The sequence below is a fragment of the Arachis hypogaea genome, chromosome 11 (genome assembly GCF_003086295.3).
Source record: "Arachis hypogaea cultivar Tifrunner chromosome 11, arahy.Tifrunner.gnm2.J5K5, whole genome shotgun sequence".
NCBI lineage: Eukaryota > Viridiplantae > Streptophyta > Magnoliopsida > Fabales > Fabaceae > Arachis > Arachis hypogaea.
The window spans coordinates 143537380-143561572 of NC_092046.1; the positions used below are offsets into that span (position 1 = coordinate 143537380).

Consider the following 24193-nt stretch of genomic DNA (forward strand, 5'->3'; position numbering starts at 1 on the left):
TTATCTTATCCGTCCCTGAACAAAAGGCCTTCACAGTACACCTTAAACTGCAGCTCCTGCAGCTCGTGATTAATGTAGATGTAGTTAAGAGTTTTAATTCTTTTTCTTTTTTTAAATATTACGCTACTTAATGAAATTTAGATCCTCTAAATTTTAAATTTGTACTTTAGAAGGTAAAGTGTGATCTTCTATCCTTAAATAATTTTTTTCTCGTATTTATTTTTTATTCCACCTATAAAATAAATGATAAAAGATCACACTTTATTTTTTAAAGTGAAATTCAAATTTTAAAAAATCTAAATCCTATTTAATGTATTAACTAATTTATTTATAGTTAATTAGATATTTATATATTTATATGTGTTGTTTTATATATTTTTAATGGATATTTTATATTTTACAAATAAAATAATGAATCAGTGGGTGATTATTTACAAATATAAATAAATAATTGCTCATTTTTTATGCTTAAAATGAAAATAAAATGTAGGGAGCCAGAGAAATTAAATCATTCGGATGAAATGCCATTTTCATATTTTAAAAGAGGCAAATATTATTTATTAAATTAAATATTAAATAAACTCCATCCAGAGAGTACCCGTTAATTGTTTATTGAGCTTCTCCGAGACTCAGAAAGAGAAACTAATAAGAGTGAGTTCCAATCAAACCCACTCACACTCACGCAGACACACTCACACACTCACACACACTCATTTCATTCTTCTTTCTGTTCAGTAATCACCAACCCAACCTAACCACCAGTTTCCTCGTTCGGAAAACTCGCATTTCAAATTTGAACAGAGCTAAGGCTCGCATACTTCGTTCTCCGCACAGATCTGGTGGTGGATCAGCGTCACATCGCTCTCTCCATTTGAATGCTGCTTCAATTGCTCTGAATTCTGCTCTGATCTTCGTTCCTCTTGAAAATGGTGATATTCAGTGTTGTAACTCCCGGTCAGGTACGTCTTCCATTCGAGCTTCTTCTGCTGCTTTCAGATCTTGCACCGATTCGGAAATGTTCTCACCTCTATTTACCTGCTAACTCTGTAATGCTCAACACAACTGTGAAATTTAACGCGTTTGCGTTAATTGTTCGTTCTGTATGTGATACTTGCAGGTCTCGTTCTTGCTTGGAATCATTCCGGTCCTTATCGCATGGATTTATTCGGAGTTTTTGGAGTATCGCAAAACTTCTGCTCCGTCCAAAGCGTAAGTTGTTGGATCGATCGATCTTCTTTTTGCAACTTGAAATTTTAGTACTACCGGAATGTTTGCATTATACTAGAATTTAGTTTTTGGAACTTTTGAGAACAGTCATAGTTGCTGCTAATGCTATATATCCTTTGAGAATTTATGCTAACAATGAGATTGATAAGCACGTATTGTTTTGGCTTCGTTAATTGATATGGTGGATATTTTATAGTTTAATTTGTTATATAATAATTAAGCGTTAGAGTTTTAATTCTGCTGAGAGAGAAAAATCACGCCGGAAGGTAGTCCATGGAGTGTTTTGTTTTGTTCTGTTTTTTGTGTGTGTGCTTGTGTGCGTTTTTTTTTTTTTTTTTTTTTTTTCTGGCAATGTGCGACTGTTAAGGGGTACGGAAATAGAGATTTGTTGCAGCTTTCCTTATGGAAGTTATTGGTTCTTCTTCTAGTAGGCACTCGGACGTCAAATTAGTTGAAATGACCGGTGATGCTGTTAAAGAAGAAGACAGAGCAGCTTTATTAGAGGGAGGAGCGCTACAGCCAGCATCCCCAAGGGCTCGAAATTTAACTACCTCATCATCAATATTCCGGTTGGTGACTTATGTTGCTCTTGTTTGCTTGTTTGATTTATGTATATAGGTCTTTGCTTACACCGAGTCTTATTCACTTGGTTTCTTCAGATTCCTTTTGATGGACCAGCATTTCCTGATTGAAAACCGTTTGACACTTAGAGCAATGTAAGTGAATTATATGAAAAATAAAATTAAAAATTTAATGATGATCAAACTGCTGACTTCCATTTCCTCCACACTGACTGCTACAGGTCTGAATTTGGTCTCCTTATGGCTTACTTCTATTTGTGCGACCGTACAGATTTCTTTGGCTCATCTAGAAAGGTAATACTTCATAACAATATTACATTACTTCCTTTTCGTATTTGAGAAACTGTTGCTAATGCTGGGCACTCTATGACTTGAGGACTAGAAACAAATCAAATATTGCTGCATGGTTGCATACTTTCATGGGCTTTTAGCTTGATTAGAACTGTTATTTTCATAGTTCACAGTGTTTCTCCATAATTGAATTATTTGCAGCACTTGTGTTTCTGTCGCTCTGCAGTTTTGGTAGGAATATCGTTTGGTTTTCTGTAATAGGGTTTTAACAGTTGAAGGGAGAGGAGTTAATAGTTATTATCATTTTATACTGACACTTCCTAAATATTGGAAATCCATTTATTTGTGAGAAAACATAGGGCCGTGATAATTCATTTGCGAATTCATATGGCGAAATTGATAGACACAGAAAAATGCAAACTGATCCTTCTTTTTTGCTAGATCAATAAAACAATGCTTGGTGAGAAGTTGAACGGTGTAAAATAAGTATGCAATAGCCTAACTCCAATATTCCTTATTTTTCATGAAGTTCCCTATGTTTTGAAAGGTTACTTATACATCCCCTTTTTTTTTTTTTTCATGATTTTAAGTAGTATTCCATTTGAAATTAGCAATTAGGCAAACTCAAGCATGGTTAAAGCATTTCTCTCAGAATTAACTGACAAGCAATTGAAGTTGAATGCGTAATAGCAGGAGAGGGAAAAAAGAAAAAGAAGAATAAAAAGAAAGGATGTTGTTTGTTGCATAGGCTGGCGAAATTTAGTAATCCAAATTGGTTATTATTTCTCCATGAGTAGCGCACATGTTTCAAATACTGGTTTTATTGCTACATGCATTGCTCATAAAATATTTTGTTTGCAATCATCTGTTTTTGCAGAGTTACAATAGGGATCTCTTCTTATTCCTCTATTTTCTCCTCATCATAGTTTCGGCAATTACATCATTTAAGATACATCATGACAAGTCAGCAGTGACTGGGAAATCCATCCTTTATTTGAATAGGCACCAAACTGAAGAATGGAAAGGCTGGATGCAGGTTGGTCGCTCTTTCAATTGATATTACCAAGTAGACTTCATCATTTGGGCTTCAGGGCATATGTGGTTAGGAGGTAAAAGTGGGGAATAAAATTTTACTTTCACCCCTTAACCAAACACATCCAATTTGAAAAAAATACTGTGCAACTCCTGAACTATGCAAGTTCAAATTCTCAATTTACATTAGTTTAAAGAGCCACAAATATGTTTTGGTCTAGAATTTTTGGTAAGATTTTCTGGTTCAACTCTTATGATCTTACATTTAATATTCCAAATTCTTAACATTTTAACATTACTTATTTCTAACATTTAGCATATCACAGGTATTGTTTTTGATGTACCATTATTTTGCTGCTTCTGAGATATATAATGCGATCCGTATCTTCATTGCTGCATATGTTTGGATGACTGGGTTTGGGAACTTCTCCTATTATTATGTTCGAAAAGATTTTAGTCTAGCAAGGTTTGCTCAGGTGTGCTTTTTCCTAAAAGTAGAAGCTTACACTTTTTTTCCCTAAGTTTTACATATACATATATGTAATATCTCTTTTTTACCTTGTTGAGCAGATGATGTGGCGGCTCAATTTCTTGGTTTTATTCTGTTGTGTCGTCCTTAACAACAGTTACATGTTATATTACATCTGCCCCATGCACACCCTTTTTACTCTTATGGTTTATGGGGCTCTTGGTATTTTCAACAAGTACAATGAGATTGGGTCAATCATTGCTGTAAAAATCGTTGCTTGCTTTCTTGTTGTTATCTTAGTATGGGAGATACCTGGAGTCTTTGACTGGGTTTGGAGTCCTTTCACTTTCTTGTTCGGTTAGTACCACTATTGCTGTTCTTCTTACTCAGTAAAGCACTGCAAATCATCCTACTTACTGGAATGTTTCTTTAAACCTACAGGTTACACTGACCCTGATCCTTCTAAATCACATCTTCCCCGCTTGCATGAATGGCATTTTCGCTCAGGGCTTGATCGCTACATATGGATAATTGGAATGATTTATGCATACTTTCACCCAACTGTAAGTTTATCGTTTTATATTTCTACAAGAATTTGGGGGGTTAACATTGAGGAAGCCTTGGTGAATGTTGATCATCTAGAAGAAAAGGCTGGCCAGCATTAACTATGCATCAAACAGTGACTAGAAAAACTCGTTTCTTTTTTTTCCCTCTTCTATGAGTTGAATACGTTAATGGCTATTACAAGGTATTATAGGTTAATGACTATTACAAGGTATTATAGGTTGAACGATGGATGGAGAAATTGGAAGAAGCAGAAATCAAGCGCAGAATATCAATTAAAGCTGCTGTTGGAATAACAGCTTCTCTGGTATTATAATTGATTTACAGGATTATTACACTGCATTTCACTTATATTTTGTGGCACCTGACCAATTGAGTTGATTTCTAGGTGGGCTATTTCTGGTTTGAATATATATACAAGCTGGATAAGATTACATACAACAAATACCATCCTTATACCTCATGGATTCCCATAACGTATGTGAAAATTTATGTAATCTCTTTGGGGGTCTTGATGTGTTATGTTCAGTAACTTTCTTCTGTTGCTAATATTTGACACTATTTAACAGGGTTTACATATGCTTGCGAAATGTTACTCAAAGTTTCCGTGGCTACACACTTACCCTGTTTGCGTAAGTTGCCATTCTAGACTTGCAATCCTTTATTTGGTTGCTTCCCTCTCACATACGCACAAATTTGGTATTATGTTAATGCACTAGGGCAGCTATCTTTATCCCTTTCTTTTAAGGTTAGTAATTTGTCAACTAATTTTCTTTTGGTTTTACTTCTGGTAGATGGCTTGGAAAGATTACGCTGGAGACTTACATTGCCCAGTTCCATATTTGGCTGAGGTACACAAAAATATTTTCAAAAAGTTAAAGACGAATCTAGCAATAATGCATGACAACTATGTCTGGTTTGCTTATGTTGAAGGTTGTTCTTGTGAAATTATTGCTGAATTGATCCTAAATTTTTTGAAAAATTAGCTGCTTGGGGTATACTTGATACAAATCGAAACTTTTGGGATAAAATTGAAACAAAATAAAATTTAGGGGTATTTCTGAAACTTTTAACAAACTTCAAGGACAAAAATATACTTACCCTTTTATCTTTCCTGTACAATTTGTTAATGCTGTGCCAGATAATGTACTTAATGTGGATAGTTGACACTTGACAGTTATTATTTCTTAAGTAGCTTTTATGACTATTGACTAATGAGTTCATCTCAATACAAGACTTCTGAAAATAGATGCACTTTAGTATGTAATTCTCACGGGGCTGGAAACAATTTGGTAGAAAAACTTTGTAGCTTAGTGAATGCTATAAGGGGGAAATGCACCCCCTCCATCCATAACTGTACATGTTTAATTATTAATTTGTGAATATCATAATAAGAATTATTATGTCTATCTTCGGTATAGGTCCGCTGTTCCAGATGCCCAACCCAAGCTGTTGCTTTCGCTGATCCCAGACTACCCAATGCTGAACTTCATGCTTGCTTCGGCCATATATGTTGCGGTGAGTAAACAAGCCATGGTGTGCTTTAATTGATTTATACCAATTCTAACATTCTACCTTGCCTGCAGATTTCTTATAGGCTGTTTGAGTTGACAAATTCGCTGAAAATAGCATTTGTGCCCAGCAAAGACGACAAACGTCTTTTATACAATTTAATTACGGCAACAACAATTGCAGTTATTTTATATTCCTTGTCTTTTGCGTTCCTTACAATACCTCAAATGCTGGTAAGTGTTATTAATACTCTTAACTGAATCTGGTGCAAGTTAGTTAATTTTCCTTACATCTAATACTGCTTATAAAATTCGCAGGTTTGATAGTTAAAAGCATGTATAGCATATATTATTGATGCAAGCTTCTATGGCATTCATGCAACAAGGATGTTTGGCTTGTCAAAAGGAAAAATGAAGCGTTCTGATAAGGCAGCTATAGGGGAACTGGAAGTTGTATAGTTGAGAGCTCAGCAGATGGCATACCTATTTTTAGTAATCCAATCTCATTCTTTTCCAAGTGTTGTAAAATAATAATGCTTGTAATACTATCTAGTATTTAGCATGTAAAAGTAGTGTGTGCGTTTTTCAAAATCCGCACCTCATTCTTTCCGAGAAGGTTTTGTGAAAGGATCCCGCTAGGGAGACAATGGACTATTTGTACAATGTGTACATGGGCTATTGAATTACAAAATGAACATTTCCCATACTATCTAAAATAATCATCCGAGTACTAGGGATAATAAACATCTTCCCAAAAGCTTAAACTGCTTTTGGGGTTCACCAAGAATCAAACTCTTGACCTTTTGGATCTAGCATTTTAATACCATGTCATGATACCACTCATCCCAAAAATTTCAGCTGATGGGAAAAGATAACACTAATGATTATATCTTTAATACTCCCTAAACTTTCATTGTACACATTGTACAAATATTTTATTGGCTCTTCATACTTTCCCTTTCTGAAAACAGGACATACTGGCCGGATTAATAGTAATAGAAAAGCAGTCGCTCTACAATTGTAGTTTAGAGTAGAAATCGATTATGAAAATTCGATTTTGAGCGAACTGGTAAAAAATCAATAAATCTGTCTAATCAGCTTTTTTTTTTTCTGGTTAACTGGTTTAAAATAATTAAATATAAAAATAATTTTTTAAAAGGAATGAATTTTTAAATTTTTGAATTTCTAATTTTACTAATGATCAATTTGGTTAGAATTTTGAAAATACTATATTTATGAAAGAATTATAATGAGATTTTTAAAAAAATATTATTTTAACAATGACTACATGTTATCTACATTGTCTAGAAAAAGAAAATTAATTTTTTTTACAATAATGTAGTCATGTTGATAGATGTTTTCAAAAAAGTAATTTTGTAGTGGTTTTAAATAATTTTGTTCCCTAACTTTTGTCCTTACAAAAATTTTATTTTTGGTTTTATCTGATAAAATTTATAAGTGTTTATTTTAATTCCTACTATAAGTTAGTTCTACTAAATGCTAACATGAGAAGTTAAATAATAATGTACCATATTCCATCACATTAATATTTAACTTGTCATGTTTTAATAATTAACAAAATAAACTAATAGTAATAACTAATAAAGATAACTTTTAAATTTCACTTAAAAAAAAGAAAATTTTCAAGAGATCAAAACCAAAAATAAATATTTTATAAAAATTAAAATCTTAGTTAAAGTTTTATAGTTCAAAGGTAACTAAGAATTTTATTTGAAAACTATATTAAAAACTGCTTTGTTTATTTCTTATTATTTGATAAAATTTATACAAGTATCAAGTATGTGAAGATTAATATTTTAATATAATAAAAAAAGAGCAATATTATATGTTGATAGAAATTCAGGAATTTAGATTGAGTGCGGGATTTTAAATTGCGAATGATTCGTAAGTTTGATGGCGTTGCAATTACTGCAAGTCTGCGATTGAAACACAATGTGAGAACATATTATTGGTCGCAAAACATTCTTTTCTTTTGTCACACCAACCTGAAATTACCGTCATCAAGTCAACAGCAGTGAATTAAAATTGTGCTCTTCTGAATAAGTGAATATTAAGTACTATAAATAAATACTAAACATTTTTCTCTGTACAGGTTGAAATTCGAAACGATTTTTTCCATGAAACAACACAGTTGAGGCTATTTTTTTTAGAAATAAAAAAAAAATTGTGTAATCCAATATTATGGTTAATTGAAATTTTTTTATATAAATTTTAATTTTTTATTTTAAATAATAAATCGAACTCTCAAATTTCATAATACATAAATCGAATCTTTCAATTTGTGGTAAAATAATTTTTTTTGGTTGTAAAACAAATCGAAAGGTTTAAGTAGCATGTTTAAAAAAAAAATTTTTAGTTTTTAAATAATAAATAATAAATTTAACCCTTAAATTTGCATGTTTTTAAAAAAAAATCTTACCGTTTTCTGGTAACTATACAACAAAAAAAAATACACAGTTTTCACATTGTTAAAAAAAATCACTAGAACCGCAACACTCAAAATAAAAAGCGCACAGTTGAATTTAGAAATCAGTGGGCATATATACTAGAGACTTAAGGTTGTACAATGGATACCAGAATGCGGTCTTACCTTGTCAATCAAGGAGTTTCATCACAGAAAGCTGCAGGTGAAACATCATATTTTCGTTAAGAAGCAACTTAAACTAAATGCCAAAATAAATCGCTACATATACAAAACAAGTCTATAGAATAATCTCCCCGAGTCCAATTTAACAAAATTGCTTCCTCTCTAAGATTACATAATCCCCAATGGAAGTAGAGCTTACAAAGTCATCATGAAGCTATCCAGTAACTAGATGGTCCTGTAAAGCAATCTAGCAAGCAGCGAAATCAGCACCAGACGCCAAAAGTTGCCTTTTTAAAGGCATTTCCAGACGACTTTCGATCAAAATATATGTACAACGTCGTATGCAAATATTTAGTTTGTCAAAGAAGGAGAATATAATGATAAGAATATGGGAATAAGATAAATGAACTCTTAATAAGCTGTTTTTGTCAATAATCTGGGACAGCTACTCTCTAGGAAAAATAGGGCAACAAATATTTCGAAAGTTTAGGTAACGTGGAACCATTTGGAATCCCCTCCAAAACCAATTCCACTCCATTTTAAGTTCTAATACCCTCTAAATCCAATTCCAATCCATCCAAATAATGCTAGTCATATAAGTTCTCCATTTTTAAGTTTTAACAGATTTATGGCGTTAAATAAATTAGTTTGCAGATGTACTACCAAATATTGTAAACGAGAAGGATACGTCCAGAACAGCACGAATGACTGCAGAAGTTAAAAGAAGAAAGTTAAAAATACTGAACAAATGCACGTAAAAGAGAAAAACAAATAAATTATGATGCAAACGTTCCTAAACCAAAAGAAAATTGATCCATGTCTGTTCAGCCTATCACAAAAGGTCTATCAGACATTCAGACCTCTTGTTTGAAAAGTAACACAAATCTTCGTTATTGACATTTCAACACAATATAAAAAGGGGATTATGTTATGCTAAAACGTTAAATAGGGGAGGTTTTGAATAAATTGTGCATCTAATAAATCTCCCACTTCTATATTCTTATTTTTCACCTTAATAACCATACGAAAAGCTACTTTTTGACATTTAACAAATAGTTGACAAATGTTGATCAGAATTTTCAGTTCAAACATAGGTAATAGAGCAAAAGAGAACCTACCATTAGACCACCTAGAAAGCCATCCAGTAGCACTCGATTCCGGGAGTCAAAGTATGAGTGGATTGAAATTTTAGATTTTGCTAGGAGCACAAGTGAAGTAAAAGACATTAGCAGAAAGTATAAGACAAATCCTTTGAAGCCTGTAAACCCAAAATTCCAGCAACTACTCCACCGATTATAGACAAAAAGGTCCGACTGCAACAGGAGGTAAAGTATTTATTTCAAATCGGAACATTAGATAAGGCACCAATGTCCATGCAGAGCACAATGATCCTAACCAAATGGACTCAATAAAGTATTAAATAGATGCTGTGAAAACAAACCTGACATAGATAATCTTCATGTTGCTCTGCATCGGTTGGTTTCGTCTCTGACTAAACATGTTCAGCCATATTCTGCCTCTTTGACAACATGTTTCTACGAATGAAATATAATTGACGATTATAGGTTTTAGGAAATAAATAAATATACATAATCTCGTTGTCAATATATACACACAAACATAGTTAATAGTTTCTGCTGCTTTTAGTAATAAGCAAACTCACAGTCATGAATTGTTCTAACCTAACTCGAGAAGTTGACCACTCATATACATCATAGTTCATGACACGATATATTAAACGTATACAACAGTAAACGTTCAGCTACCTGGTTTTTGAAGTCCAGTTACTAAGCTACTAAGTTTGAGATCTGTCATTTCACTCTAAATAAAACGCAGTTGCTGCTATTTCAAACAGATACCAAACTTTGAAGTCCGTGCAGCTCAATGTGAAACATTGAAAATCCAGATCTAAGTTTATGTGTGCACTATAGCAGTTTCGCAATTTCACATGAACATCGATGTTCAAACTACCGCAAGATCTAAAAGACTAATTCAAAACAGAGCTATGAAAAACTTTATTTAATCTCTTAATTTGAATGAAATCAAATGAAAGCTAAATTGTAAGCTACGGAAATTCAGCTCAGCTTCTACGAAAATGTTAGAATCCGGTTTAGAATCGATTCGAATCGAATATTAGAAACAGAACGATCTCGCATCTCAGATACACAAATTTGTAAAGTAGATCCGAAAATACGAATTAACGAAGAAGAGAAAAAAAATATCAACGTAAATTTCCGATCCAAACAGGAAAATCAAACTATAAACAAAGCAAAACAGATTCACATTCACATAAAAAAAAATAACGAGAGAAAATAAAGACGACTTTGCGGGATGAAGAGATGGAAAGAATGAGATTCGGAGAAGATTTTTAACTGGATGAGTTCTCGTGCTCCTTCGTTATGCTTGATGTGCTGGTAGCGCCAAACACCACTCAACACTGAACCTTCTCTCTCGGTCCTTTGAAATTGTTCTCGACTCTTTTCAAATTCAATTTACGACTTTATATATCACGTTTTTTCGCTCTTTCTTTCGTCGGAAATACTTTTTAATAATGGCCTGTTAAATAAAAATTATATGAGCCGAAGCCTGAAAACAAGCAAAACACCATGCTTATTGGACCCGGGCCCACTAATTAACATAAAATGAAATAAATGGAGAAAATTGGATCTTGTGGGCTGTAGCCCAAAACTCCGCTTCTTTTTCCTATGTAATTCTCAATCGTGTGATTTTGTAGCTCTAGAAATGTTGCTAACATCCTAGTTGATGAAGAATGAACGAACCTCTTTACCTTGTTTATTTTGTAATTTAAGTTTTCCGATAGTTCAACAAGCGGAATTCTTAGTTCGTTGCTTATTTATTCTTAGAAAGGTGCAACATACAGTTTCAAGATAAAGATAAACTATAATTATATTATAGTGTCCAAGTAAGATTTAGCTATGCGTCCATGTGCTCCCCTAGGGAAGAAACCACCAGGGACACATTCATCACCTCCACCATACACTATCCTCAATATTTCTTGAGGTGTTCTTCCATATGCAAGTGAATCTTTGTCACCAGCTAGCACACTTCCCAAAGCTCTGCCCTCAGGACCTTCCAACATTCGCATCCCAAGCCCAACATCTTTCATACCATTGTTTCCGAGCTTGTCCCTAAGAATTGAAATGCGATTTGTAAATGTTTCTACACTCACTCCATATGGATGCACTTGCTCATTTCTACAATCATATAACATTGCTCTAATAACTGCATCTTGCCCTGACTCTACTCCCAGTAGCCCTGCAACAAGCTATACACATACAAAATATAATGGAAATATATTATTTATAACAGTTATATATTCAACCTGTCTTTTGAAATTGGTAATTAAATGTAAAAAATATCCTCTAAAATTCAACCATTAAATCAATCAGAATTAATCCACATATATTTGTATATTGTATATAACTACATGTATTATTTCACATATATTATATATATTTTATATTCCAACAATAACGGCTACATGTGACCATTCAACTTATATGTTACTTCTGTAACATATATATATATATATATATATAGGATTTAGATCCTCTAAAGTTTAAATTTCACTTTAGAGATTAAAGTGTGATCTTTTACCATTTATTTTATAGGTAGGACCAAAAATAAATATGAAAGAAAAACTAATCAATAGTAGAAGATCATACTTTATTCTCTAAAATAAAAATCAAACTTTAGAGGATCCAATTATTCAATTGCAAAAGAGTTCTGATACGTGTACACTAAAATCAACCACCAAAATCTGCTACCAGCTACCAATATAAAATACATGCTGAAATACAAATACACATTAAAAATAAACTAAACCACACATGTATTTATGGCTGATTTTAGTGGCTCATCTTGCTGTACAAATAGCATTTTTTATTACAAATAATCCAATACAATAAAGATGATGTAAAATTGTTTTGATAAATTTACCTTCTTAGAAGTGGGGTTTTGCAATTGAGGATTGGTTCCAACATATCCAGTGAGGCCAACATAAGGAATTACATAAGAGGCAAGTAAGTAGTTGATGACATTAGCATAGGGGTCAAAAGGAGGATGTAGAGATTCTCCAAAGGCATTGTCCATGATTTCAGCAAATGCCTCCTTGCTTATATTCAATAATGGCCTAGGAAACCCCTTTATTGTTCTTTTTATGGCCCTGCAATCATAATGCAATAATGCATGCAACTCTTAAGTTTTATTTTTTTTAAAGGTTTGAAATGCTAAGAATTATAATTCACTATTTAAAGAAAAACATTTTTTTTGAAAATTTTAATTCTCATTTTCTTCTTAAAAGACAAATTAATTTATCACTCTTTCAAACTTAATACGTCAAGTATTAAAAATATTTTTATTTACAATTAATAAAATAATTTTATTAAAGATTAAATTATACAAAAAGTTAATTTATACAAAAATTATTCTAAATTAAAAATTAAATTTTATTCTATTAATATATTATAGTCTTTTAAAACTAAATTTTAAATAAAAATAAATTATTTTGTTAAAGAAAATAGAATTCCGAGCCCTTAGTGTAACTAAAATAATAAAGACTAGAGAGTAGAGAGAACCTCAAATGTCCAACTTCTTGATAAGCAAACTGCAAGATGACATCTCTAGTGAATGCATCAAGATTGGCCTTTTTGCCTCCAATGGGAGGAGGTCCTCCTTGGGCCAATTCAGGATCAACAGCATCTAATCCACAACCACTAGCACCGTACAAGAAGAATTCAGCCTCCAAATATTCTAAGTTTAGAGGAAATTCCAGAAGATCAACATCAGATTTTGGGGATAAACTTACAATAGGATTAAAAGAGTAAGATCTTGGAACAAGGATGGAAAGAACTAAGAAAGTTACTATAACATGAATGGAGACCATGGTAGTGAAAGTGGGAAGTAGCTAGTGCCATATTTTTTGTGACCCTTTTTCTTTCTTATAGTGTACACTGAATCCTTTTTCATACAAAGTGCACAAGGCAATGCCAAGTAGCAAGAAATGTAACTTGTTTGACACTAGAGTTGACAGGTGTATTCATATAATAATCATATATGCTGAGTAAGCTCATGGATTGTATTTATTTGTAGGGATGGTTCCGTGTACTCTGATCTCATAAATTTGCATGGTTGCAGTCAAATATTATTCATATCATTCATTTTAGGAGATTCGGATGAATAAGAGAAATTTTAGATGAAAATTAAATTTTAAGTTAGAAGTTAATTTTCAAAAAAATTCTTTGTAATTTCTCTCGATATAGCCTGCTCTCTTGACCGTTTGGTAGGAAGGGAAACTGGGAAAGAATGTTAAGACTATTTGATCTCAATGTGAAATATTAGCTAAACCTAATAATAATAAGGATTTTTTGACGTGTGCACTAATAAAGACATAACAACATCATAAAAAAATGTTTTTTAAAGAATTATTAAAAAATATATTTTATATATCTTTAATAAAATTGAATATATAAGATTTAGTAATATTCAAAGATCATCATAATTTATTATTTTTTGTTATTATTTAGTTTTTAATTTAATTTTTTAAAGTTAATAATCTAATAACATGTTTTATTTTATATTTTTAAATACTAATAATTAATTAATAATAAAAACAATAAATTTTAATGACTTTCTAGTATTTTTTATTTAAAAAATTTTATTTTATACTATTAAAAACGTTATTTTAAGGCACAAGTTAACTAATCAAAATAATAATATACTACTCTCCTCCTCTTTGATCGAATATTTCATAAGGAAACATTATATATATTTATCCATTTCTTGATCAAGTATATTCCAGACTCAGCTCCACCAATTATATAATCCAATTCATCTCAATCTTCTTCTATATAAGCAGCACCATACCACTTACTATATAAACTCAAACTATCCCAATTTCAAAGGAAGAAGCAATGTCCATGGCATTAACAGAGGAACTGAAGGGCAAGGCAGTGGTGTACCATGGTGACAAACTTTGTAGGGAGAAATTCTCTTTGTTGCTTGCAGAAATAGGCCTGCCAAAAGGATTATTAACAATTCAGGACATTGAGGAATGTGGCTATGTGAAAGAGATTGGATTTGTTTGGCTCAAGCTTCAGAAGAAGATAGAACACAGGTTTGATAACATACTTGTGTGCTATGATTCAGTTGTCACGGCATATATTGAACCTAAGAAGATCAAGAATCTCACTGGGGTCAAGGCTAGGGACTTCTTGCTTTGGTTCACATTGAATGAGATTTATGTTAAGGGTTCACCACAAGGGTCTCTTATTACCTTCAAGTCCATTATAGGGTTATCTATGTCTTTTCCACTTTCTTTGTTCATGGGCATGGCTGGGAAGGATCAACCCAAGGAAGAAGCGTAAGAAGAAAACTGGTGGAACAAGATGATCAAATTGTAATTAATTGTTATTAATCAGTGCCCAAATGAATTGTTAATAACAATGAAAATGTCATTGTAATTGTATATGATGTATTACTATTTCAATTAAATTCATCAACATTATTATTATGGTGATGGTGATGTCACGCACTTGCTTATACGTATAATTTTAATGATTAATTTGGTTGTATTTTCATGGAAAGAATTAGTGGCTACGGTGAATGACTAGGAACAAAGAAAGAATATGCTGTCATATTTGTTTCATGAAGAATATGCTTAGAGTATAAAGTGCTTGTTATTTTAATGTCTCTTATTTCCAAATTGTTCACGTAATTTCGCTTTTTTGGATAAAGTGTATGCGTGGCCTTGTTTTTGCATGGCTTTTAGGCGTTTGACGAAAGGAAGTAGGAACACTCCGGACAAAATAAAGGGAACAAAATTATGATTTTTTTGGGGTGACTAAACAGAAAAAAAGAAAAAAAAAAAAGAGACAAAACCAAATTAGTTGGTTAGGGTCATATCTAAATCTATTAGATGTTGAAGCTCACTTCATGGTTGGCTGGCTCCAATTCGAGTGAATGTCCGCGACAGAAGCAGCTGTTTTAGCCATACAATCTGCAACACTATTTGCAGTCTTCTGAATTAAAAGAATAGAGACTCTCCAATTCCAATTCATAACCTCCTGTATATGCTTTGCCAAATCCCATTTCGGAATATCTTTTACCAAACATTCTTTGGTTTACCAAGAAAAGAGCTTCTAAACAGTCTGTTTCACAAATAACCTTATGAAATCCACTCTTCCAAGCAAGAAGTAAACCTCTCCAAATTGCATACAATTCAGCAAAAAGAACACTGCACATTTTGACTTTTCCAGTGCAACCTTTCAACCAACAGCCATCAAGATTGCGAATGATACAACCAAAACCAGCATAGCCAGAAGGAGCAAATCAACTAGCATCACAATTCAATTTAACAGAATGAACTGGAACTGGAACCCAATGCAAACAAAGTGAAGGAGGAGACAGAGATTGATGCATAGCAAAAATAGTGTGAAACTCCCTTACTGAACTACGAATCAAACTCACCACTTTACTAGCACTCCATGAATCATCTATATTAAATAAGTCATGATTCCTGTTTCTCCAAATCCACCAGATGGTCGAAAAGAAAAGAAAAACATCTCCACTCCTTGCACCTCTGTAGAGCCAATCATGTAAATTCGAGTTATTTGAATACAGGCCTAAAAGGTTCCAAACCTCCTTGGCACTAGGGCACTCCCGAAGACAATGAAGAATGGATTTAGAACCATTCTGACATCGATGACAGGTGCTAGATAAAGCTAAACCACGACCCAAATGAAACTCTGCCGTAGGAATAGCATTATGAAGACTGAGCCAAATCAAGAACTTGTACTTCTCAGGAATATGCAGTCGCCATACCCACAACCAATTATCATGCTCATTCCAGTCAAACTTTCTTTTGGCTAGCCAACTGTACCCACTCCTAGCTGAGTAAAGTCTAGAAGATGCCACACCCCACGACCAACCCGAACTCTCTCCAGCATTCAAGTCCGGATTATAAGCATTCAAACGCTGTTTGACATCTTCTGGAATGATAGAGAAAATATCATGGAGATTCCATTGACCATCTTTCCAAACGTCTCTAATAGTTAAATCAGAGTCAGATATATATACAAAAGGGACATCTTGAGCAATTGGGCCCTCAATACTCCAATTGTCAAACCAAAAAGATTGATCAAGTGACCCAACGCACCAAGAGAAGGCATCCTTAAGAGCACCAAAAGCCTTTGAGATACTCTTCCTAACATGAGAAGCATTGCAAGGGACAGGGCCATCTAAAACTCCCTCATTCCTCAGATACTTCGCCCTCAATAGAGCGACCCAAGGCTTGTCCTGACAATGAAAAAGTTGCCACACCAATTTACCAAGTAAATATATATTAACACACGCAGGATCTCTAACACCCAGGCCACCAAATTTTTTTGGAGTGATCACGGTCCTCCAATTAACAAGAGAAAGACCTTTACCATCAACTTGACCCTTCCAAAGGAACTGTCTCATCATAGAAGATAATTTATCGCAAACCCAATTTGGAAAAAAAGATACTTGCATATGATAGACAGGAATGGATGCTGCAACAGAATTGATCAGGCAAAGTCTCCCTGCTTTATTTAGAAGCCTTCCTTTCCAATTAGCTAATCTTCCCCTCACCTTTTTAATCACCGAATAAAAAGAAGCCCTACTGGTACGGAAATGATTAATGTTAACTCCAAGATATCTTCCTAAGTCCAAAGCAAAACGTATTGAAGAAACACTAGTAAAAATATCTCTTCTACGAGCAATCACATTTTTAGAACAAAAAGTTTTAGACTTTTCAAGATTCATTTTCATGCCAGATGCCTTGCAAAAAATGTTAAGAGAATGCATGACCATTTGGACCTAACTCTTTGTAGCCTGACAGAAGAGTAAGAGATCATCTGCAAACATCAAATGAGAAAATTTTGGGCTACCCCTAGTGACAGAAACTGGTTTCCACACACCCTCGACCACCTTATGAGATATATAGCAAGCAAGTCTTTTCATACAAAGCACAAATAAGTAAGGAGACATTGGATCGCCCTATCTAAGCCCGCTTCTAGGAGCAAAACTATCCAATCTATTCCCATTCCACATAATAGAAAGAGATGATGCACGAACACAAGTCATAATCAAATTAACAGTGATGATAGGAAAACCAAAAGCAATGAGAGTACTCTCCAAAAACCTCCAATCCACCCTATCATAAGCTTTTTCAAGATCAATTTTAAAAGTAAGAGTACCTTTTTTGGATTTTGTGTGCTTCATGAAATTCAGAATTTCTTGGGCCACAATAATATTATCAGGAGCACCACGACCCGGAATAAAACCTCCTTGTAAAGGACTAATAATATCTGGAAGAAAAGGCCGAAGCCGGTTAGTCAATACTTTGGTGATAATTTTATAAACAACATTACACAAGCTAATAGGCCTGAAATCATTCATAAAGGTAGAGTTATCAATTTTAGGAATAAGTACAATCAGAGTTTTCATGATGCTAGGATTTAAGAACTCTCCCAAAAAAGCGCTCCGGACAATATTCCAAATCTCAGTGCCTACTATCTCCCAATATTCTTTAAAAAAATAAGCTTGAAAGCCATCTGGACCAGGAGCCTTAAAAGGGCTCATACTGAATACTGCTGACTTGACTTCCGCAAAAGAGACAGGGTCAATTAACCTAGCACAAGCCTCAGTGCTTAGAGTGGGCATCGGAACATCTCCTAAACAATCAACCTCAACCTCTTCCGTTGTACCAAAGAGATTCTTGTAAAAAGAGAGGGCTTCTTCATGGAGAATATCTGGATCAGTAGACTAAGACCCATCTCTAACATATAATCCATGTACTCTATTATGGTTTCTACGCACCAAAGTCTGAAGATGAAAGAATTTAGTGTTTCTATTCCCATACTTGACCCACTGCTCTCTAGATTTCTGGTACCAAAAAAGTTCCTCTTGCAATAAAAGCCTATTGTAATCTTCCCTCAGTTCAGCTTCATTAATTCTCAGAGATAACACATCGGTAACCTCCAAACGCCGTTGAATTTGATCAATCAGATATTCTAGCTTATTTTTTCGCACAAAAATATTTCCAAAAATCTTTGAGTTGAAGTCCAAAGAAGCCTGTTGAACCATCTTAAGCCTTTCAATAACGCCTCCAAACTCTTGATTCCAAGCCTTACTAATAACATGTTTATAAGAAGGATGTGTTGCCCACGCAGCTTGGAACCTAAAAGGACGAGAACCTTTCACTCTGGGGCTACCATGACAACGAACTAAAATAGGACAATGATCAGAATGAAGCCTGCTAAGAATTTTAGAATAACCCTCAGAAAATATTGTCATCCACGCCTCATTAACTAGAGCTCTATCCAACCTTTTAGCCAAGTCCCTGCCAGCCTGAACTGCTCTATACCAATTATATCTCCTACCAGTCACTTTAAGATCAAAGAGCTCACAGTCATCTAGAGTAGTAGCTAATAGACTAGCTCTGTGAGAAGAAAGATAAGCACATGTACTCTCATCTGGTGCCACAATCTCATTAAAATCACCAACGACCATCCATGGTCTATTATGGCCTGAATTAATAGAACGCAAATGATCCCAAAGCATACATCTTTTTTTGAATTGAGGACTCCCATATACTACACTACAAAGCCAAACTAAGTTACCCACACTCACTTTCACTGTGATACATTGGTCAATTTGATCAATAACCACACAAGAAGCATTAGCAATAGAAGATAGAAACAAATGCCACCCATATATCCTACTGCTTCCTCAATACCAACACAATGAAAACCCAACTTATCCCAAAAATTCTTCAAATTATTAAACATGGTATGAGTCTCAAAGAGAAAGAAGAAAGATGGTTTATATATTCTCACCAAATTTTTGCAATGCACACGGGTCATTTTGTTAGACGCACCCCTCACATTCCAGGCTATGATATTGAAATTATCCATAAAAACAGCAAAAAGGGAGCTCCAATAACAAATCTGAGACTCAACATGATGTCCCTGTCTTCGACGATCCTGCCTTTAATGGACTCTCAAGTTGTAGCCCAATTTTCTTCGTCGAAACTTGCACCATACCCGCCATCGATACTCCATCCTTATCTACTGGTGAATTCTGCAAAGAGTTTGGGCGAGGACGCTTTCGCATAGTGCCATTTGTTGTCTCACCTTGCTGCTGATGATGAACATTGTGCCGAGTCCCCGAAGAAGCCACACTAACCGGTTTTCCAATATTGATGCCCCTGCTGAATTTTACTTTGGATCCAATAGCATGTGTTGTACGTTGGTGATTAGACATTGTCCAAGTATTGGTAGCCTTGTTAGGAGTCTTCTTTGCTTTTGGTTGGACCTGATGGGTGCTAGGAGAAGGCTTTTGACCCATTTTATACTTTTCTTTCCTAATCACTTGAGTCCAACCTTCCAAATCCCCATGTTGTGCATGGTCTACATGAACAGCATGCAAATCACTCTCCACCAAATCCGGGACAGTAATATTTACAGTCTCATCTCCAAGATTCTTGCCAAAATGAAAACTTTCCTTTTCCACATGTACTGGATTTTTTGAATTTGAGCTTTCTGGCTGCTTTGCTACATCACTGATCACCTTGGCATTAGTTCCTCCTCCTGCATTGCTGTCAGTTTTGCACACCTTCATATCATGGCCAAACTTGAGACAGGAGCCACAAATAAGGTGAAGACTTTCATATTCAACCTCATATTCAACACCTTCAACAAGAATCTTCTTAGTCACTGGCAATCCTAAATCTATCTGAACACAGGCTCGAGCATGTCGTCCTCTTTCAGCTAATTTTGTTGCCAAATCAATCTTAACTGGAATGCCAACTGCAGCCGCAACACGGAGCATTGCATCTTCTTGGTAGCACCAAATTGGTAATCCAAAAATTTTAATCCACGTTAAAGTTGCTCCAAAACAGTTTTCACTTGATCTAAACTCTTGATCCCAAGGCTTCACAGCCACATAATTTTCCTCGATCATCCATGGACCTCCTAAGAGAACCTTTTCTCGCTCCTCAGCCACATCAAACTTCACAAGAAAGTAGTCAAATTCCACGTCCAATAAATCAAAACCTCCCTTAATCCTCCATACCGTTCAGAGTTTATGAGACAATGCAGTGTAGCTATAATGTTTACCTAGCACCTTAATCACTATAGCATCCTTATAAGGTTCTGCCAAGCAATTCTTAGCTTTTTGGATAAACGTGACACTCGGTGGCAAGAGATCTCCTTGCTTCCCAGAAACTACCGCAATGTTATCTCCCGATAAAGTTTCAACAAGTGAAAAAGCTTTAGCAATCTTGGAACCCACAACTTTGTCCCTGAAAGAAACCTTCAAAGGCTTAGAAACCCCTCCCGAAATATGATCCTCCTTTTTTCTCCTGATGCAATCCCTCCCCCGCTCTCCCCCTTATCTCTTCCGCCGACATTATCGGCTGCCTCACCGTGTTTCACCCTCAAAGTCTCTTCCCCGCTCACTCCACCGCTCATCTTCGATTTTCAAAATTGTACAGAGTACGGAGTACGTACTCCCACTAAACCCTAATTTTTTTATCCAAGTTGAATTTAGAAGCCTACGTAACAAAAAATGAATTTGATTTGATTAATTTATATACCATTTTTTCTTTGGAATATATTTTTATCGAGTTAATGTTTAATTTGGCTCATAAAATTTGAAGACAGAGTCAAAATAACTCTATAATTGGTTTAAATTAAACTCCAAAATTTAATTTGGTAGTCAAACCTATCATTATGGAATAAGACTTGCTACCAAGAGGTACTCCGTAGGTACTCCTGAGAGTAAGAGAGAACGAGAGAGAAGGCGATAGGGGTGGGAAAACACAGGGTGGGATTGTGTTAGACACTCACATAATGAAAAAGATTCGTGGATTTGGAATCGAAAAGAGTATCAACGTTTAGAAAAAGAATCATTTATAATTTTTGTGGACAATTTACCGGAAGATAGTTCGAAAGATGAGTTGTTTCACTTATTTAAGTAGACAGGGTGGATAACGACATATATCTGTCGCGTAATATGGACGGATCCACTTGTTTGATTTCATAAGGTATACTATGAAGGAAAGGGCACTAAAAACAATACAAGAGATGGACCGAATGCGATTACGAGGTAAAGAGATCTTTGTGGGAGAGGCTAAGTATTAGAGATAGCTTCATGATAAGGGAAAATATTTTACAGAAGATGCCGCTAATACCAGATATATTCATAAGAGTTTAATTGGCTATGGGAACCACCAAGTGACCGTGGTGGCTGGTTTGAACAGCGTGAAGCAGACAGAAGAGGCAAGTAGAATAGAATGCAACCTAGAGTTAGAGTTTGGCGTCCGTGCTAAATCACGGGAGATACCATTAAAGATGGGATGGGACATGGCAGCGGAGATGGTGACATAGGTGGCACTAGCTGACGAACAGGGAATGGATAGAAGGGTCATTTCCCTCAAAGAACTGGATGAATGGGGTACGAAAATTTTGGTAAATTTGAAAAAAAAAGCAACGGAAGCTCCTATAATTAGATCGATAGTTATGGGATTACATTTAATTGATGAAGACGCTGCTCCTGGGGTAAGGGGCCCAATAACGTAGATCAGCACACTAAAAAAAATATGTGTGATGTGGGCCAAAACCACATAAGCGCTCATGAGCTAGCTGACAGATTGGAGTAACCCAACCAGGATGTGGAACATGGGATGTACTTCCAGGTAGGAGCGTGGTGCCGCGTGGGGATGGGAAGGGGATTGGAGTTGATCACACTCATGTTGCTGCTACCATAAGGTACGACGGTGACTTCATCATGTTGTGCTTTCACAAGGAGTTCTTGGCAGCTGCTGCGGGTGGTGGTGCAGGGGATACGATGCATTGGACAGTGATGAGGGAGGAGGGCCTTGGGTATCACGCAGCTCTGGTGGATAACGTGAATCACAATAGCAACGCAGGATACGGTGGAGTGGTAGGGATGGAAGATGGCTGGCAGAAGGTCAGCGGTGGTGCCAGTAGAGATGTTTGGAAAGCGGTCGCTGTCATGGCAAGTGACGAGTTTGAAGTTGGCGGTGCCACCGCTAGTCCGCTCCGTGCCGTGAAGGAGCATGACGGTGTTGAAGGGCACAATCCAGTGCCAACGATGAAAACCTCTATGATAATGAAGGTAAATGGCATATGGATGAATGATTTCTCTTGTGCGGGGATGCTTCATGCGGTCAACAACTCTGTGATAGATGGCGACAATCTATTAGACGGGGAGGAAAGGGGAAGAATAACAGGGAGCTTGAATGAAACTAATGCCATATCACATACGGTTCACGAAAGTCTCGATGGGAATGTAAAGAAGAACACCATTACAAGATTGGTAAGGCATGATGGAGTAGAGGAAGAAGATTCAGGGGGAGATGATACTCTGAGGGAGGGAACATGCTTTGAAGAGGATGAGACGGTCAGGAACTTGGAGGATGTTGAGAATTCTGAAAAGGATGTAATCAGTGATCAGAATATTGTGAAGCAAATAAAAAGCTGGGATGAAGACTTGGTTGAAAACAGAGTTGCTTGGGCCTTAGCAATAGAATCAGGGGCTATCTCATATGACAAGGAAGACGACATTATGGGCAGCTTTTCAAGCTCAGAATGAAGTGCTTGCACAGAAACGAAGGCAAGCAAAGCAAAAGGAAAAAGTAAGAAGGAGCCGGCCTAAAAACTGGAATAAGGTGTGTAATAATGTGCTTAAATGATTTATAGTTTTTGGAATGTGAAGGGTATTAGGGGTGTTGGAAAAGTAGGTATGGTTAAAAATTTTAAGAGAAAAAATAATGTGAATATACTAGGCTTGATAGAGACAAAGAAGAATGAAGTTACTAAGTTTGACGTAGTGCAAATTTGGGAAAATGATGCGGTGGATTGGGAATATGTGGGTTCCGAAGGGGCTTCTGGAAGTCTATTGTTAATGTGGGACAAAATAATTTTTAAGTTGAGTAACTGTTATAAAGGAGAGAGGTGGTTGTGTGTGGAAGGGGTGTTGAAGAGCAATAATTTCCATTGTGCGTTTTGTTTGGTGTATGGTGCGAATGTTAGGGAGGAGAAGCTAACTGTGTGGGAGGAGTTGAGTTTTATTGCTGGAGTATGCCAGGTCCCAATTTGTTATATGGGTGATTTTAATGAGGTTGTGAGAGTAGAAGAAAGAAAAGGAGCTAATGTTTTAACAGCATCAGCGGAAGATTTTAGAGACTGGATACGGGATATGGAGTTAGTGGATTTAGAACTGAATGATCGCAAATTTACATCGTTTAGAGGCCAATCTTGCAGTCGCATTGATAGAGTCTTCGTTAGCCTGGAATGTCTTGAACAGTTTCCTGATATGCGGCTTAAAGGTGGGCCAAGAGGTTTATCTGATCATTATCATTTGATAGTGGAGGACAGTAGATTAAGAGGGGAGCCGAGGCCATTTCAAAGTCAGGATTCTTGGTTCTCACATGACGGGTTTCTCAGAATGGTGAAGAAGGAATGGAGGGGTCTAGGAGAGGTTCAATTTACTGAAAATTTGAAGGCTTTGACGATACCTTTGAGTAGATGGCACAAGGAGAAGTTTGGTGATATTAATTTGAAGGTACAGTAGTTAGAGGATGAAATCAGGAAGTTAGATGATTTGGCTAGTGATGGAGTTTGTGACGGGACTATGGAGGCAAGAAGGAGAGCTCTAGTTAGCTTCTGTAAGCATTGGTATGTCAGGAAGGAAATCCATTGGAAGCAGATGTCAAGGTCTAGACATGCTGTACATGGATAAGAACACTAGATATTTTCATAATTTAGCCTCAGCAAGAAGAAGAAGTAATCAGATTGATGCGTTGGTGATAAGTGGCAGATTGGTGAGGAATCAAGCC

General features: G+C 35.4%; 5 protein-coding genes and 1 long non-coding RNA gene across 8 annotated transcripts; 3 read left to right on the forward strand and 3 right to left on the reverse strand.

Annotated features, from left to right (window-relative positions):
• The first annotated feature begins 464 nt into the window (after positions 1–464).
• Positions 465–6394, forward strand: LOC112723197 (protein REDUCED WALL ACETYLATION 2). Of its 2 annotated transcripts, none has more exons than XM_025774459.3 (16): positions 465–959; positions 1118–1209; positions 1656–1796; positions 1887–1943; positions 2030–2102; positions 2977–3135; positions 3458–3607; positions 3702–3957; positions 4042–4163; positions 4385–4471; positions 4553–4641; positions 4734–4796; positions 4959–5015; positions 5586–5682; positions 5751–5909; positions 5994–6394. In XM_025774459.3, exons 1-16 carry the CDS (start codon positions 927–929, stop codon positions 5997–5999), a joined length of 1641 nt encoding a protein of 546 aa, XP_025630244.1. In that variant the 5' UTR covers positions 465–926; the 3' UTR covers positions 6000–6394. The 2 variants fall into 2 exon arrangements, with proteins under 2 accessions (XP_025630244.1, XP_025630245.1); XM_025774460.3 differs by having other exon boundaries at positions 568–959; positions 1659–1796.
• Positions 6395–8217: 1823 nt separating this feature from the next.
• On the reverse strand, positions 8218–10865 carry LOC140176430 (uncharacterized). Of its 2 annotated transcripts, XR_011867961.1 has the most exons (5): positions 10657–10865; positions 9725–9818; positions 9402–9596; positions 8972–8991; positions 8218–8594 (listed from the first exon to the last, which is right to left on the reverse strand). It is a non-coding gene; the product is annotated as an uncharacterized lncRNA (long non-coding RNA). The 2 variants fall into 2 exon arrangements; XR_011867960.1 differs by lacking the exon at positions 8218–8594 and having other exon boundaries at positions 8662–8991.
• A 239-nt stretch (positions 10866–11104) lies between these two features.
• Positions 11105–13227, reverse strand: LOC112723198 (desiccation-related protein PCC13-62). Its single transcript, XM_025774461.2, has 3 exons — positions 12882–13227; positions 12244–12469; positions 11105–11569 (listed from the first exon to the last, which is right to left on the reverse strand). The coding sequence occupies exons 1-3, from the start codon at positions 13187–13189 to the stop codon at positions 11189–11191; spliced, it is 915 nt and encodes a 304-aa protein (XP_025630246.1). The 5' UTR covers positions 13190–13227; the 3' UTR covers positions 11105–11188.
• Positions 13228–14049: 822 nt separating this feature from the next.
• LOC112724116 (uncharacterized) lies at positions 14050–14872 on the forward strand. The gene has a single exon (XM_025775384.3). It carries the CDS (start codon positions 14217–14219, stop codon positions 14667–14669), a length of 453 nt encoding a protein of 150 aa, XP_025631169.1. The 5' UTR covers positions 14050–14216; the 3' UTR covers positions 14670–14872.
• Positions 14873–18093: 3221 nt separating this feature from the next.
• Positions 18094–18840, reverse strand: LOC140176268 (uncharacterized). The gene has a single exon (XM_072206209.1). It carries the CDS (start codon positions 18838–18840, stop codon positions 18094–18096), a length of 747 nt encoding a protein of 248 aa, XP_072062310.1.
• A 4203-nt stretch (positions 18841–23043) lies between these two features.
• Positions 23044–23928, forward strand: LOC140176269 (uncharacterized). Its single transcript, XM_072206210.1, has one exon. The coding sequence runs from the start codon at positions 23044–23046 to the stop codon at positions 23926–23928; it is 885 nt and encodes a 294-aa protein (XP_072062311.1).
• The last annotated feature ends 265 nt before the right edge of the window (positions 23929–24193 follow it).